This window comes from Nothoprocta perdicaria, unplaced genomic scaffold (assembly GCF_003342845.1).
Source record: "Nothoprocta perdicaria isolate Ctin4 unplaced genomic scaffold, notPer1 scaffold_54, whole genome shotgun sequence".
Lineage (NCBI taxonomy): Eukaryota > Metazoa > Chordata > Aves > Tinamiformes > Tinamidae > Nothoprocta > Nothoprocta perdicaria.
The window spans coordinates 1,327,012-1,345,352 of NW_020455799.1; the positions used below are offsets into that span (position 1 = coordinate 1,327,012).

Sequence of the window (18,341 nt, forward strand, 5' to 3'; positions counted from 1 at the left end):
AGGCCTAGACAAGGTCTACAGTATAGTGTTGTGAATATTTTCTGAGAAAAAAAAGATTGTATGCTTATATTGCATCATAATTCAAAGATTTTTTTCTTACTTCCTTCAGATTACACCAGGACCAGGTGGTAGCAGGAAAACAGTCCACATGTCCCAAGATTCTCTTCACCATGAGTGAGTATCTGTGATGRGAATTAGAATTGTTCCTGTAAATATTTACATTGCAATTGTACCATTGTCCTTGAAACTCACAAGGTCAAGTGCAGGGTCTTCCACCTGGGACCCAGGCACCACTACAGATTAGGGGTTGACCTGCTGGAAGGCAGTTCCGCAGAGAAGGATTTGAGAGTTGTGGATTGACAAGTTAACCATGAGGCAGCAATGTGCGCTCATGGCCGAGAAGGCCAATGGGATCCTGGCTGCATCAGGAGGAGTGTTGCCAGCAGGTAGAGRGAGAACATCCTGCCCCTCTACTCAGCTCTGGTGAGGCCACATCTGGAGATTTGGGTGCAGTTCTGGGCTGCCCAGAACAAGAGGTATGTGGAGCTTCTGGAGGGCAACAAAGATGATTAAGGAACCAGAGCATCTGTCTCATGAGGAAAGTGAATTTAGCCTGGAGAAGAGAAGACTGAGAGGAGATCTGATCAATATGTRTAAGTACCTGAGAGGAGAATGTAGGGAGGATGGGGTCAAACTCTTCTCAGTGGTGGCCAGTGACAGGAGAAGAGGTAATAGGTATAAGTTGAAACAGAGGAAGTTCCATCTCCATATGAGCAAGAGCTTCTTTCCGGTGAGGGTGACAGAGCCCTGGAACAGGCTGCCCAGGGAGGTTGTGGAGTCTCCTTCTCTGGAGGTCTTCAAAACCCTGTGCCACGTGTTCTAGGTGTCCCTACTGGAGCAGGGGGGTTGGACTAGATGATCTCTAGAGGTCTCTTCCAACTTAAACATTTTGTGATTCTATGAAAACTCATTGTACAACTATATAAACACGCAATATGAGAGCCACAGCACACATAGTGATTCTTTAATCTTTAATAACAGTATTTATAATCCTTTGTAATTCATTTTGTGTTTCTTACTCAAACATGAAGTTCAGTACCTTCTAAATTAATTTTAAGTATATACTTATGTAAAGAATGTTCCTTAATGCTATGTAATAGGCTAAAATAAATATAAGAGGTTGCTTAAAATGCTTGTTTTATTTTTTTCAAAGGAGAGTGTTTCAGGAATGCCAGATTAGAAATAAACAACCATTGCATCTTTACATCATAAGCATAATGTATCATGTGAGGATGAAGGTTAACATAAATTCCATGGAAAGGGGTGGAATTAATATTTGGACACATTTTATTAGGAAATATCCTTCAGCTTATTTAGATATTCCAGTGTATCATCAGTGTAAACTGTGATTCTGTTCAGCAGATAACATTGACTGTGCTGCTGCTTTATTATCTCTTCTGAATAGGAAGGTAAAATTTTTCAGCGTTTTCCAAATAGGAAAACACAAGACCCATATGACTAGGAAACACATTTGGGAGTATGTTTACATGTTCCAACTGCTAATGAATATAGAGACTCTACAGCCTGAAACCAGAGCTTAAAATCCATACTGCCCAAAACATGTATACTGGAAGCATCATTTCCTCAGTATCAGTTGTTTTAGTCTACTGACCTGCTTCTATTACATCACGTTACTCGCTGATGTAGATGCTAACTAAAGAGATTGTGATTTCATAGTTATTTCTGCCCTAGTGTAATTCAACTGAAACTTTCTCATAGCAAGTTTTACTTTTTTGTTTATTTTATGAGAACAAATAAGCAAGCAAACAAAAACGTGGAATTAGAGAATGGCCAAAATTATAATAATGAATGAATGTCACTCACAAACCTGACGGTTCTTTTTATGCAGAGCCACCATCAAAGTTGGATGTATGTGGAGCCTCCATCGGTTTTCCACAGTGTTTAATTTGCAACGAAATTTGTACTGTTCAATATAGTTTCATGAATATTTTATGGCCATAGTGTATTCATACCTAACTTTTATCTCAAAGTATACTTTTAACTTTATTGCTTTTTTTTTAAACCGATTTCCAACCTCTTCTTTTCCTCAGCCAACTTAGAAGTAGAAAAAGGAATTAGAAGCATTTAGGTTTCTGTCAGTCAGGTCTGGTGTTCCTTGTAGGCCATGATAACATCCCCACACTTGGCTGATCACTAGCAAAGAACTTGCACACTTGAGAGTTAGAAATAGCAAAGAGTAGCTTAGGCCAGACGGGGCAGTTCCATAACATTGCCTCTTCTCTAAGTACACCAGTTAAACTAAAAATATTGTGRCACTTTGTGGTTGATGTAGTATGCTGTGGAAAAACATATGTTTATAGTCTAAAACTATATTGAATTTAATTACTTCAGAAAAAAAGAGGGGATCAAATGAGCAGATTAAGCTTACAATCTTTTGCAGTATTGTCACTTGCAGAGGAAGCACATAACATATGTGTGCAAATATTGCAATGGTCTTTCTGTGCATTATTAGAATGGATGGAACTATTTAACCTGTCCCCCAAAATCTGTTGTTATGTGATAGGAATTCCATGTAGTTCCAGAACTCTTTTGTTTTAGTTTTAGTTTTCTGATCCTCTTCATTTTGCAAGTGTCAAAACTGGGCCTGGGATTGCATAGTGCTTGCTTACAGSTATGTTCACATGTGAATTAAGTTCTATATGATCTTAGTGTATGGAAACCTGTATTAATATCCTATTATATCAATTAAGGAAAGAGTCTTTGTCAGCTCTTGTTCCTACATGTCAGCCTATTATTCCAAGCTTTTATCTTTGCTAAATAAGACTACCAAAGGCACAAAYTGCGCAGTTGTATTGAGAAATGAAGTCACTGAACTTATTGACTTTGAACTCAGACTTTAGATTCAGACTTAAGTTTGTGAAGCAATACTACATTAACAGCTAACCAACAAGACTTAAAAATATTTTTAACTGTGGATGAATATAGATAGAATTACTTTTATTAATGGCACTTGCACTATAGTATGTTAAATAACACGCGCGTGATAATAAATTATTAGCATTTGCATAATATTTTCTGTTGTTTGACAAAGCATAATTACCTATAAAGCCAATGGCAAATCACAAGTGAAATTTGTAGAGCTATGTGCATTCTTTCAAAACTGCTGCAGATGTTGAGAGTTCAGTAATATATCCCATTAAAACAAAGCACAGCCAAAGGCTGTGTTTTCCTGGCAGACAATAAAATACCCCAAAGCACGCACATGCYGGTCATATGACAGCATGTGCTTTGTTAGTGAGATTGTTAAACCTGCCTTTTCTTTTTCTCCCACAGCCATTGGTTTAGCCCTGGGGCTAGGAAGGAACATAGCCAGGTAAGAACTGCTTTGATCAACAGCAGTTTACTTCGATATATAAAGGAATTTAACTACCTCTTCTCCAGATGCAGTTTTGTCATTTTTTAAAATGATAAAATAACAAAACAGATTTAATTTCATCCTTTTTTTTTTTTTTGCGTAGAAACTTATTAACAGCAGTGCATTTCTAAAAGTCTTTCGGTTGATGAAAAATCTTTAAATAATAACTTTATTAGTCAAAACACTTTAATTTAATTTTGTTGTCAACATTAGTATGTTCTAGTATTTTGTTCTGTAAATTCTGGAAATCAAACTGTGTGATCCCCAAACTCCAGAAATAGAAAAGAATTACAAGATTCCAAAGACTTCACAAAGATCTTCATTTCCCTTCTTTTTGCATTACATAGACTAAAAAGACCTCAGCAATAAAAAAAGGAGCTATCCTATTTCCATTGCCTCTAGCCAAKCAGAGAGGTGCAGATGGTGCAGGCACCGGGGAGCAAACCTACCGTTCGGCCTGCTGAGGAGACCATAGGGTGAAGTCACTGAGGGGCAAAGCCCAGAGCTGGCGTGTGAAGGCACGCTCCTCTTTGAAAAGCAACTCAATACCTTGCACTGTGTGGGGTAGCAAGGTACAAAGAGAACATGTAGTTTAAGAATTTTTAAATGTGAAAATCAATCGCTATTTTTAGAATATATAGTTAATTTAAGGAATTCAGTAAAAGAAACTGAATATAATAGCAGCACATTGAAATTTAAAAATAAAATTTCTTTGTGTATTTTTAAGTTGATTAAAACTTGACATAATCCAATTGATTTAGTTAGACCTGTATCAATTCAGTAGTACTTTTACATAWTTAAATAGATTTTAAGCATCAAAAAAGAAGTTATACAGAGTCTTTTAGAAGAATCATCCTAGGATGAATCATCATCAACAAACAGTTCTAGCTCCTATAGGTCAGAGATGAGATAAGAATACCTGCTTTCCCATCCCCTTCTCCTTCTGAGCTCTGGAGAAACTTCGATCCTTTAAAGTCATTTTACTTTCTCAAAACTGTCATAATAAAAGTTTCAGCTGTTAGCTTTACGATCTTCTAACATGTTACAGAAAGCTGACCAACAGTTATTTAACATCTAAACAAACAGCTTTATATGAGTCACATTTAACTCACGTAATTTTGAAATATATATTTCAGTACAACTAGCATACTACACTAATCATACTTTGAGTTAAACAAGACAAAAGTTCCCTTGGGCTAAACTTYTTCCTGTTCCTGAAATAGGAAACTGCCGTAACTGCTAGGTTGCTGCTATAAGTAGTCAAATTTATTAATTAGAATGAATTTGAGTATTTTAAGTGTCGTCTTTTTGTATATGGTCTCAAATAACAGAATATGTGATAGTGTCCATTCCGTGTGGTTTGAGATTGGAAAACTTCTATTTGACCTCTAAAATGATAAATGAATTTATTTTTTCTCAGCTAATAGTGAATTCAAAATATTTAAATGTTGCATGTTTATTTTGCATTTTCTAAATGCTCTATTTTCAAAGATAATGTGATATTCACTTCATTTAGAATTTAYAAACTAGCCATAAATCCTGAAGCAGAACTAATATAATCAAATAACACAGGTGCTACTACTGCATRATCTTTGACTTTCCAATATGGTTTTAAAATGCTGAAGTTTTTATCTTTTCAGTTATTTTAGGGGTTATATATGTCACATATATGTCACAACCTTAATTACTCCTGCACTTTAACAAAACAAAATCAAATGGCCRTTTTTTACTGTTGCTAACTGTTCTGGTTGAAAACTAGAAATAGCAGCCTTCAGCAGCCTGAAGCAAACTTCAGAATAACATTTCAAAAAAGTAAATAATGGAACTGCTTATAGATTTCTCTTAACTTTTTTGGTTAGCTTCAACTCTTGCGAGACAACCGGTCAGAAAGAGGACACAAGAAGAACAGCTCAGTAAAAACAGCTAGCAGGTGAGTTAATACTGCAGTTGTCATCACTTTCTCTTTTTTTAATGTTAACATTTTATAACATAGGAAATTACAGAAATGTTTCTCTTCCTGTGCAGAATGCCTTACTCATTTTCATGTTAGCTTGTAAATATGATGGTGTGATATCAAGTTAGTTTTTGAATAAGTCATAAGAAGATTGTGTCATTACATAACACTGTGCTTTTGAGTGCTCTTTCGCATGTTTATCTTTCAATATATACATGGTCATCCTGAAATAAGCTTTTAATGTCACTAAATACTTGCTGAATATCTGCTTTGAACCTTTTATCATAAGTGTGTGTTACCTATTAATCTATTTTATTGTAAACAAATCTTTGTTGTAAACAAAACACTCTAAAAAGCTAATTGTGCGAGTTCTGGTAGTTCATCTTCAGAAAAGGTGCTTTGTCTGTTAGGCCTTCTATGCATTAATTGAGAAGTCGTGCACAAGGTTTCTAGCATGCRTAGTTGTCACGTATTTTTGCTCAGAGTAGTGGACAAGAGCCCACTTTAGATGTGAATGTTCCCTATAAATGCACATTTACTATCGGGCTGCTTACAGGAAGCTGAGAGTATAAAGTTGGTATAAAAGGAATATTAAGAAGCAGATTATATATTTAAAGTCATTTTAGGGTCATATTAATGCAGTGTAAAATATTTTCTGAGGTCAGAATCACAACTTAGGCATTTATTAGTCTGTCCAGTGAAGCTCTTCAGTGTTTGTTACCTATGCAAGCAGTAACTGTAGAGATTTTTTTAAATAAGATTAAATATTCAAAGTGATCTTCTCTCTCGCTTCATATCTAAGTCAGGAGTAGGTTAGTAGGCTGTTGTCCTAACAAACACTTGGCAGGGTTGTGTTAAAGCAATATGTAGCTAATCCAAGAATGACGACCATCATTTGCCATAAATCCTTTCGAGAATTACTAAAGTAAAACTTACATAAACCACTATTACAACATAGGTAAAAGGCAGCTAATACTGTAGTTCCCATAAAAACAGCCAAGTCATCTGYGTGCATGTCCTGGCACCATCCCCTGTGCCTCCAAAGGCTTCTTCCTCCAGGTGGAGTGAGTTTATTTCATAGCTTGTACTTTGCTCAGAAAATCACTGTTTTTTTCCACCTATCGTAAAATCTTTACTATTAGTCCTTTAAATTGACCTGAACCATCTCAAACTTTATGTAATRTTATGATGTGTTATACTTAAGGGGATAGCCACTGTCACAGAAAATCAAGTAATTGTTTACAAGATGTGTTTTGAACATATTTGAACACTCTTACTACAGTTTTGCAGATTTTTTCCCTTCCACCATTGAATATCAGAAAGTAATTTGTGGCCCAATAATTGTCCAGTCTCTTGGCAAAGTAAAAACTTKGATTTCCCATATTAAGATTTACTATGAGTTGCTTTTCATATGACTTAATTTCAAATCATCATTTCTACCAAAAAGATTAATCTTAGTTTAACCAATCAACAAAGTGTTTCTATTTGAAAATGACCTATAGAAGTTATTGCTTCAATAGCAAATACTGTTCACAGAGTTAGTAAAATTTTAAACTTCACATTCCTTGCAAATATGCATTGTCATTATTGCGTATGGAATCTTGAAATGGAAATAACACATCATTTAGATTTTTGTACATGTCATAGCTTTTATAAGAAAGAAGACCTAAACTCATCTTATGCAAACCAATTTGAGTTTTTATTAATAGAAAGATAGTTCAACCATTGAGAACTGGCTACTGATRAACAGTATGCTAAGAAGGAACTGGCCTGTACCACAAAACTTAGAACCTGAGTAGATTATATAACACTGATACAATTCAAGGGATTGCCTTCTGTATTTGAGTACTTAAATAATAAATCTATTTATTCTTACTTTGCAGACAATTTTAATCTACAAAGACATACTTTCCTACTGGTGATTTTAAATTCCATGAGCAGTACTGAATATCGCTGATGTAGAAGCTGTGTTTATTTTTCCCACTTGAATATGCCTTGAATATGTTGTCTGTTTCCCTGCATTCATTCAGGAACAGTAGCCCCTCAAATCTAGCCACAGTGTTTGCAGATAGGTCTGTAGCTGCCTATTTTCATCCTCTACTCTTGCCAGTGAAGTGGGGTTTTGTCTGCATTATTTTTTTWTTAATCTGCTTCAGGCAAAACCAGCCTGGTTAGCTCCACTCACTCACCTATTTAAATTAAACTGGCTAGTTTGGTGTAAACCAGATTAGGGAGCGCTCACATGACTTCCTCCTCGGGCAGAACCGTGGTGATGATAATCTCCGGCAGATGTGTGCTAACAAATAGCTCGGGATAGTAATGTCTTCATCTGGCGCAGTTGTTAGCAGGCCAAATGTCTGTCTGTGGCCCGAGGCTGTGGGCAAACAATTGAACATGATTGAGTTACGGGGAGTTAACAAGTTGCTGCTTGGCAGCTGAGCCGCTTGAAGGGAGCCTGTGCTCACTGGTTGCACGCTGCAAGCACGAGGCAAAACACATCGCCTTGCGCGCTTGCACGATTCTGCAAAAATAAGAAAAAAAAAATCCTGGGGCTAAGAACATTSGTTTTGTCAGCCAGGGAGGCAAAGTTGAAGAGTAATTTGCTGAGCTGCTCTAGCACAATCATGAAATTATTTGATTAAGTACTTAGGGAGCCCCTGTCTCACACTCTCTGCCTGTCTCTTAATATATTAGTCCTCACAGTACCCCCTCTAAAGCTAGGAAGTACTTGTATCCTCATTTGACAGAAAGAAAAACAGAATATTTCAGTGACTTAATATTTTGCTTTGGGACATGCAGTCAGCGGCAGGAGCAGTTAGTTTATGCTGTCAGCTAGCGCTGTCACAACTGCTGTTTGGGGAAACAACAGATTCCCAATTAAGTTAAGCTTGTGCAATACGTAACGCTCTTTTGTCATATTTCTTTTAGAGTGTGGTCCTGCTAAGCAGCTTTAGTTCACCTAAATATTTTTTCTTCTTACTGCAACGCAAAGTTTATGGTACATGCATCTTCAGATAAACTGGATATTTATCATACCTTAATAATTGCCTATTAGCTTGCCGTACTCAAATGTTCCCCCACCAGTCCTTAACAGAAGAAAAGCTTCTTGCAGGTTTTATGCATTTCAGTCCTGGTTTGCAAGGAGGTTAAGCCACGCTCTCAAAAGTGATTTCCAAGTGGTGTAGCTTTGTACAGGAGAGGTTTGAACTAGCTGGTTGCCCTAGGGTTAACCATCTAGTCAGCCTAGCAGCAGCGTAGGGTGAGAGAGAACCACTTCATGCAGCTGCAAAGCAGACCCTGCGCTGAGCTGGGTCCGCTGCCTTGATAGCGCCCCCAAAATGCCCAGAGCTCAGCCCCCACAGCTGGGTGCAGGGAGGACGAGATGCCCCTCCTGCCCCCTTGCCCTGCTCCTGCTCTGGACCSAGCTGGTCCCTTCTTGCCGTGGGGCTCAGCCCCCAGCGCATGGGAGGGAGCCCCCCAGGGAAAGAAGAAGCTGGAGGCAGAGCAAGACATGTTACATAGGGGGCAAAATGCCCGCGGCACCACAAGTGGTGATAAGTAYCCATAAAGAGAAGAGGTTGTTATTCATAACCTGTCTCTTTTCTGTAACTGGCCCTTTCCCTCCTACCTTTCCATAGTTGTCAGTCTGGCTTAAATTTAGGCACCTTGTGTTGGTGAAAGAGGAAGTCTCTACCACATATATTTATGATTTTATTTTCTATGAATGATGATATAATTTTATTTTGTATGAATAATGATGTAATGGTACTTTACAAAGTAGTATTTAAAGGAAGCACCTAAAATGAGAAAAGTGACACTGAATTTAATGAGAGCTTTTCAAAGTATATTATTGCTTTAGTTAAATGTACAAAATTTAGCTTTTCTGAGTTTGTGAGGAAACCACTTATTTGTACAGCGTATATTCATTTTCCTCTGATGTTGCAGATCACTGTATTTCTTACACAGATGTGACAAACAACGTTACAGCTGCTCTTTATTTGGTCTTCTAAAGAGACAAAGATGTGCAAGGATTCTGTCTGCTCCCTCTTTCCCACCGTGTCATCTGTTGTTTGGGAAAGAGTCCTAATTTGCAGCAGATACAAAACTATTTGTCGTGTTGCAGGTTTGCCAAAAATAAATGAAACCATTAATTACTACATTTTTTGAGCAGCTGTTAATAGATTGGGGTAAGAAAACTGTACATTAGACTACTGGTTAATTACAAGAACTGTAATTGTTTAATGTGGCTTTTGTGGAATGATATTACACAAGAGGAGGTGAATTCAGCTTGTTTTTGAAAATTATGCTTGAAAATATATAAATACTTACCCTGCAGTAAAACTAASGAATGCATAGGTTCTTACTCTTGTTTCACTTTCGCAATCACACTGACACATAATCCCAGCAAAAATGCTTTAAATGGAGATAATATATAAAATTCCATTGTTAATTTAAGTGTAAAAATTATTAAATCTAGTAATTGTAACTGCAGGGTCAGATATAACATGAAAAGCCAAATGTGATTACATCATTAAAAACTGTCTAGGCAGTTTTATCTCTTGAGTGTTGCAAAGCAATAACAGTACTGTCAAGATTGATCCTTAGTTATATTTGTAAGTTAAAATATTTCCAGAAATATTTCTTCCCATCTTTCCTTGAAGGACAGCAATATTCTGGCAGCTTGGTATTTTTCTACTTTGAGAAGACTAGGAAATGGGAAAATTTCATAGAGATCTGTTCTTCTGATGGAATTTTCTATAGTATGTCCTTAATTTCAGATCTTGAATGGACATCTGTGAAGAGGGGGAAGGCATTTGATTATTGCTTGAAAACATACCCAGCATGTGATGCTTTAGTGGGATTTAACTTTACAAAAGTCTTGACGCCCTATGTATTGATTCATTAATAGATTAGGAGTATCAACTGATAACATAAACACTGGTGATGCAGTATCTTAAAGTCACTGAACATATATAGTGAGTAGTCTTGCAGAAGTGTAAAAAGTTCAGGCACCTTGCTGTTTTTGAAAAATACGTTTTTCCACATACTCCAAAGAATTTAATGCAAAATTAATTTTTACCTACAAAAGCAAAAAAAGAATTCCATTGTTACTGTACACTTCATAATATTGTAATAAATAGTAAATATTTTTCTTTTCAGATCGAATTCAGGATAACATTAGTGTGCTAACTAATAGAAAGTCAACCTGTCCAGACTAATAATAYTAATACTAATAATAACAATAAAAGAGGAGTAAAGACCTTTCCTACTGCTTAAGTTCTGCGAAGGACCTAATACATAGTAACTTGCACTGCAATTTCACAAACAGTTTAATCTTGTGTTAATCAACAGGGCCATTTAAAAGCAGCGTTTTTCTGATTCAGCCTGCTGGTGTTTGGATTTAGATATCTGCATTGCTAAGACTCCTGTTATACGTTCACATATATTTTTAAAAATGCTAATACTTAAATACTTACTCGTACTTAAAATTGATTATGAGAAATGTGTGAGGATTTATACCAGTAAAGAATTTATACTAGTAAAGAATTTTTTATACTAGTAAAGAATTATACTAGTAAAGAATTTTGAAACTTGAAAGGACGAAAAAAAAAAACCACTTTCTTTAACATTTCCTGTCTCCTCTTACTTGTTATTGCAAAGTCAATTTTTGCATTTGCTCCTACACATATGGATTGTTTATACGCAATAGATTTGCATGACGGTTACTGAGAGAAATGGGGGCAGTGTGCTAAGAAAGCCTAATTTGGTTGATATTCTGTCTCAGTTTGGGTGATTTTTCCCTCACCTCAGCTATATTGTCAATGTTTTAACAGATTTTTGTCTGAATTTTGTCTCAGACTATCCTGAGCAATGAGTGAGTGAGATTGTTGGAAGGGTGGTTTGTCAAACACAGAATTAAAAAATGGAGGTGGGAGGACTGAGGAGAGGAAAGTGAAGTTGGGGTCCAGGTGCACAGCAGTTATCTTCTTGGAGCCAACTGGAAGGCAGTGAATTAAAGACTGACCGTAGTGTGTGTCATGTAACAGAAGAGTGTCTGGGTCACTGGTCCATAACCAGCTCTGAGTGTAGAAATCCCTACATAATGCTTACTTAGATTTACCTATGCAAAGTGCATTGCCGATCCCCTCTGTGGGACCATGTCCATTCCAGTTGGCCGTGATGGCTGACTTGCTCAGCACAGAGGCAAAGAAAGAAGTTGACATTGAAGCTGAGCGCTTGCAACCTTATAAGACAATTGTTCCATTTTAACCTACTATATTGGATCTTCTTAGTGGATTTTTACAGTGTTGTTTCTTTGTTCTGTGTATGTCCTGTAAGTAAAGGATTTTGGACATGATGCTAATATTTGCACTGATGAAACTTCACTCAGTGAGTATAAACTAGAAGTATATATGTAAGAGATATTTTTAACAAAATATATTTGTCCTGTCCTTACTATATTTAGTGATTGTGATACTTGATAAAGGAATACTTATCCAGAAATATCCTCAAGAAATTATGTGGCAGAGTAAGTTATGGAGTGTCTTTCTGTGAAAGTATCTGTTTCAGCCTGTGGTTGTTGCTCAAGTCAAAAAACATTTTCCAACCACCTGGGAGAAGAGTCAGGGCCTGTATCAACAATGTTGGCACAAGATGAAGAAGAAACAAATGAATTATGGAATTTGTGGAAAAACASATTATTATCCTGTAACAAGATAGTATTCATTTACGCCAACCTGTTTTCTAGTTGCACTTTCATGAGCTTTTATTTTTCTTGTGTGTTGCTTGACACAAAATAATAATGGAACCTCATAAAAAAAATTAGAAAATTATAGTTTTTTTTCTGTCTTGAAAATGTAAAATCATAGCATATTTTGGAGAAAACTATTTTTGACTATTTCATTTTTAACAGAAATCTTTTGTTGTTTTTATTCCCTCAATGTTCTTTGACTTGTTTGTACACCAAGTTATTGGTTTGGATTTGCCTTTGTCTAATTCATATACTTTTGATCAATTCCAACTCATGCCCAATTATATTACACTAAATTAACATAATTCAACAGATGTTGATATTTAAATGTTTTTTGGCATTCACGTCTTGGACAGCTGTCTTAGAGCTTGGGGAAAAGGCAAACATTTAGAGTTAAATGCTGAACATATGCTTAAATTACTAATTAGAAACAAGAAAAAACAATGCATTATCCTTTCTGAGGGCAGTGAGCCTCTATGACAGATTTTTTTTCTAGAGAGAGATTTGTAGTTCTCAAATAAACRGACTATGTCTTGAGGTTGGGTGCTACCGGCTATCTAATGGTGTTTGTTAGATTTATGCCAGTGTAGAGTTGATTAGGTGAGTGTTGGACTACCTTTMTGTTTGAACAAGGCTCAGAATTGTTGGAAAAGGCAGTATAAAGGTGAGTGCTGGGCTACAGTATTTGGTGATGAGCTGTTCTAATGGGGAGAATGATGGTATTTTCTCACTCATAATTTGGATTGCACTAAGGCTTCTGTTAAAACAAATAAGTGTGTCACTCTTGTCTAAAGCTGTGGTATGAACAGTCTGGCATAGTATGAAGGCAGTTTGATAGAGTTCCGTTGTTTCATCATATCTGTTTAGAACTTAGTAAAGGGAAATAAAAGTGCAAAATTCTTGTGCTTAAAGCAATGGTTTTTTGCACATKCAGAGGCAGATGCTACATAAGTGATGTCCTTTTTTAGACAAGTCTGAAGAAAAGCTACAATCCTTATAAAGGAAGTAGATGAATCTCATGTGGGGTTCTGATTTTGTYGAGAGAAGTGATACCAAAATCTATATTAATCTTCCTATGCATTCAGAATTAAATTCATAATTAAAAATTCAGAATACATGCTGTATATCAATTATATTATTATTATTTTGCCGATTTTTAGCACTGCAAGARAAGTCCTTGTGAAGAGTTTTTTGCAGACAAGTCTAACTTACAGCAGTACTGGTCCACCACTCCTAACCGAGATRGAAGTGATTTTAGTACTGCCAGCACTATAGTTTTAGTTTCGAGTTTGGGTTTTTTGCAGCTTCCAAAAAAAAAAAGAGAGAATATATGTGAATTTATGAGTGAATCCACTCATTAAAAAAGAGAATCATGCAAACGAGAATTAGAATTTTAAGTTTCCGATTTCCAGGAGAGATTACTTTGTACTGAAAACCTATTTGCTTTCAAATTTGTTTTTTTAAACATTGTTTTTACAAACTACTAGCTACTTTCCTCTGTTGGCATGTGCATTTTTTTCACAATTTTGCTATTGTCAGCATAACGGTGGTAGGTGGAAAGGCCATAATTTATATGGCAATTTGTGTTATCTAATGATATCTATATTTGTATTTCTCTGATTCTTTAGTGAAGCTATTATCAAAATCTAACCATCCTGAGGTTCAAAATCAGTTTTGTGATGCTGAAAATGATCAATATCAGCTTTTGCTGCTTCCATAAAAGCCGTTGGATATCTCTAATTCCTCCTGGAAAAGGACTGGTGGAAGTAGATGTAGACCTCATCTATGATCTCGGTGTCCCATCCCCAACAGTATATTTGCTGTAAAAGAATAGTCTTCCGGCACCTATAGCTCATGCTGGCTGCCCCAAATCACCATCAGACATACATGCTAGCCAGGCAATTTTAGCTAAATTTTAGGTAAATCACCACGTAAATCCAGTTGTACTAAGTGACGCTCAACTCAAATAGCCTTGACAAAACAGGACTGGATTCTCTCTCAAGACTGCCCTGTATCATAATACTAAGACCTAGAGTCCTAATCTTCACTGTTGCACTGTCCAAATCTTCACTGTTGGATTGCTTTTGGTTTTGGTTAGGTTTGCTAAACTGTTTGGATTGCTTTTGTTTGTCTTCATTGATGCCACAGGAACAGTGTCCTCAGAGTATCCYGCACCTCTGCTCGAGTGGCGCTTGCGCAGTGCACGAGAGCCGGMGCGAGCGGATGCCTTGGCAGCGTGGACAAGGGCAGGCCCTCCACATACCCRTCAGAGCAAGGCAGGTTACAGCAGGGTTCCCATTTTCTGGGCATGCAGCCTGACACCGGAGGCTCTGCCCTCCTTTTGGCCAAGCTGTGTGCTACAGGAAAGGGAAGATGTACAAGGTTTACAAGCAATTCTTTCCTAATAATCTCCTTAACCTCTGGTTTTGAATATCTTTCCACTGAAAAAAGAAATGTTTCTTGTATTTTTAGATATTGTAATTATATTAATATTGTAAAATCATGATCTCTTTTCCATAGTTATACTGAAATACTYAACTGAGGCGAAGACTGGAAGTGCTGATTGTGCCAAAGTAGTACAGAACAGCCTTGTGTGTAGCTAGTTATGGCAGTGTGTTTATTGTGCATGTGGAAGGGAGATGAATGTTAACTTTTGGTTCAGTCCATACTGAATTCAGTGTGTTTCAGGGATTCAGTCAAATGGAAGTGCAGAATTTTGAGAATCTGCYGCCTGTGAGGATTTCGATAGGTACAGTATAAGGTATTAAAGTGCCTGTGTGAACCCTGCCTGCTCAGGCAGGGTTAATGCTTCTCTTCTGCTGGCAGCCAGGCACTGCAGTCTGTGCTCTTTGGCCATGGTGCAGGGGAGACCACTTTTATTAAAGGTCCTGCCCACTTAAGGATCTGAGAACRTCCTCTGTGGTACTTAAAGGTACTTGAATTGTGGGAGGTATCCTCAGGTTATGTTTTGGTTTTGTAAGGTTGAGGAATACAACTCTTTAAGGATTTTTAATCATGCTATTGGCTTTCTTTTGTKTTATGCAATGCTGAATTCTATATTTTCATTTGTATGGGCTGCCCTGAGCACTACCTCACATGTTCCCTACTCACACTTTGTAAAAAATTATCCAGTTATCTGAAGCTTAAAGCAAGGACACAGCAGCCCTCACTGTTCTTTCTTCGTTCATATGTTCAAATATATTTCATATCTATTTCTGTTCTGAGATTGAGAACAGACAAATATAGTTAAATATCTGCTTCAAAACAGTCTCTCACATCTCTTTAAAAGTGCAAACTGATCATCTCTTGCATTGCTATGATCTCTTGTGAAAGAAATTCACTTATAAACTCATCGAGCTTCTACATTAACTAAAGTGTTCAATGATGATAAAATTGAAGAGTTCTACAGCCATCTGCAGGAATGCATCGATACTGTGGCAGAGCAGTGCCTTGCTGTTTACAGCGGATCTGTTCCTCAGGTGAGAGASATGCTAATTGGAGCAGAGTGGATAGGCAAGTATTGATCATTACAGATTCACTTAAGATATAAAAATCAAGTATTCCTGAAAGCATTGTTGCCTTATATTGGTGTGCAGCCTCATATTTGCCAAATGAGAGTACAGAAATTTAATAAATACTGTTGAAAAAAAAAAAAAAAGCTCTTCCACTTCCATCTGTATTAGAAATCAAGATAGTTATACATCTTTTTCCGCAGACAGACAACACAGCCATCACTCTCATTGCTTGCAAGCAATCCTTGTAGTGTTGCAGAGGTACAAAGCGTAGTCTCTCAGCTGGTTTGACACTATTAAAATTGGCACATTTTTAAAGGCCCAAATATTCCAAGGATGGAATTCAGCTTGTATTTAATGGCATTCTACCAATGGCAGAGTTGCAATGTGTCAACAAAAATGGCTGATATGCAATAAAGGATTGTGGCTTACACATTCCCTTACAAGGGAATGACAGCGGCCAAGAGCAGAGAGGCCGTAGAGTAAGAYGGTCAACACACATCTTGTTAGCAGTAAGAAATGTGCAATAAGCATGCACGTGTTTCCTTTGGATGGGCCCAGAAGTCCTCTAAATGCGATGACAGTCTGACTAGGATAGGCTGTCGCTCTAGTGCCTGTGAAGCCGCCGGCTACGTAGCGCTCTGTGTCCCTGACGTGTTTCCGAAGAGGTGGTGAAGCAACTAATCGCAGGAATTGTTGACTTTGATTGGGGRTGCTGGGCAGGAAAGTGTTTTTTTGCACATGGGATGGTTTTGGAAGCATGGAATAAATCATGTAGAAGCATGGAATAAATCAGACAGGGAGCTGGGATTCATGTTCAGTAGTATCCGTCATCCTGCCTGCCATATGGTTGGATCCCGGTCCTTCCCATTGACGTGTCCAATGAAGCTTTAGCTCCGATAACAGCAAGGGGGACAATTGCTAGAGCAAATAGAGCAAAACAAGTCAGGAACTGCTTTATGTGAAGCTTGGTGCTTCACAAGGTGGTTCTCAGTTAAAGCAGGGCAGCTAGGTGCCCCTTCCCACAACAGGTGGGAAGTCTTTGGGGAATGTACCCAAACGGTCCTTTGACCATAGAGGTTGGGTTAGGTAGAAAAATGACATAACTGGCTCTCCAAGCCRTTTAGAAGAGCTAATGTGTAATTGCCAAGTAGGCGCTCATATTTGCTTATTGAAAATATAAAAAAGGCTGAAAAATAGGAGTTTGCACTGTGAAGGGCTGGATAAWTTTTTTTGTTTTTTTTAGGGGGTTTAAAGAAATATTTCCATAGATATAACCACAGTGAAAAGCAATTACCTTGAAGAGAAAACACGGTAAGGAGATTATGATTGTTTAAGAAGGAGGTAAAAAATGACTGTCACAAGAATGCGTAGATACTTGTGAATTATTTTTTGTATCATCACTGCTACACAGAGAAGAAAAATGCTTGCTGGAACAAAACTACTTTTATTACACTTATCATTTTAATGGCTTCTTGTTGTTATTATTACTAGTCTTCCCCAGCCTGTCATCATTTTTGAAGCTCTCATTTATAGAGCAGAAAGGAGGATTTAAATACAGCATTYGCGATGAAAACCAGATAAAAATTGACAGTAATTTTTCAAGTGCTTTTGTTTAATACGTTGAGGCATGAGACAACAACAGCAACAAAAAAATGTTGGCCTGATCATGTAAGTTYACACCAGCCTGGCTTTTGCAGCCCTCTTCTTTCCCTGTGCCCCAACTTTGCCGCTGCGGTGACACTCGCAGGCCCGCTCCGCCGCGGTGCAGCTGATGCCCTGTCCGTGCTCATATTTTTCTTATTGACAGTGAGTGTTCTTGCCAAACGCCAGGGACCATAGTCACATCTGTTTGTCTCCCAAGCTCGTCTGAGGCTGCTTGGGAACACTTTGTATCCAGAGGGCAGCTTTAACTAGGCCTAATACTCTGAAAAGCCTCTATTTGTAAATGCATACAATGAGGTGACAAGTTCCTGTTGTCTTTCCTTAAAAATTATTCCATTTGACACTGCTTGCTCCAGTCCCTGTCACCAGCGCATCAAAAGCCAAGTTTTCAGGCAAGGTGGTCTTAACAAGTTGGGTTTTTTTTCCCTAATAAAATGCCTAGTTTCCCTCCAGAGCACTATTTATAAATGATAGCTAGAAGCAAGCTATGGATAAATAGAGAGAAGTCAGGCAAATAGCTTGTTTCCTTTCTCTAATCCTTCCCATTCTGACTTAATGCTAAGAAACATAATGCTGAAGTTAGCCGGGCTGAGGGTCAGAGCTCTCCCTACCTTATAGATCCCCGATTAGAAGCATTTCAGCTTGCCCTGTRCATGAGGACGTGTTTGTTTTACAGCTAAAGTATAATAAATACTGCATTTCTTTTGTCTCACCAGTTCAGGAATAGCAGTAGCTCGGTGCCTGTTTCCCTTTAAAAATGTAGCCCTTTGTGCATCTGCGATCTGCGTCGGCCACGCGCGTCAACTGTTAAGACCTGGTGCAACCAAATGCATCTGGAGGCTCAGGAGCTGCTCTGATGTTTGATGCTGGTGGCCATAAAAGTGAATTTGACAAAGCTTAATTGCTGCTGTAGCATGTTGCTATTTATTTGTGGCATACGGAGTTTGCAGCAGCAACAAAGAAATCCCCACTCTCACCTTGGCTGGGGAGCAGATTGTTGTGCTTTGCAAAGACAAATGATTC

The 18,341-nt window shown here is 37.6% G+C and overlaps 1 protein-coding gene across 1 annotated transcript in view; it reads left to right on the forward strand.

Moving 5' to 3' along the window:
- The window catches only part of GPATCH2 (G-patch domain containing 2), a 97,011-nt gene that overhangs the window by 63,909 nt on the left and 14,761 nt on the right, over positions 1 to 18,341 (forward strand). Inside the window, exons 6-8 of the mRNA XM_026048442.1 lie at positions 110 to 174; positions 3,355 to 3,394; positions 5,296 to 5,366. Coding sequence (XP_025904227.1) covers positions 110 to 174; positions 3,355 to 3,394; positions 5,296 to 5,366 — 176 coding nt within the window. The remainder of the gene's footprint in view (positions 1 to 109; positions 175 to 3,354; positions 3,395 to 5,295; positions 5,367 to 18,341) is intronic.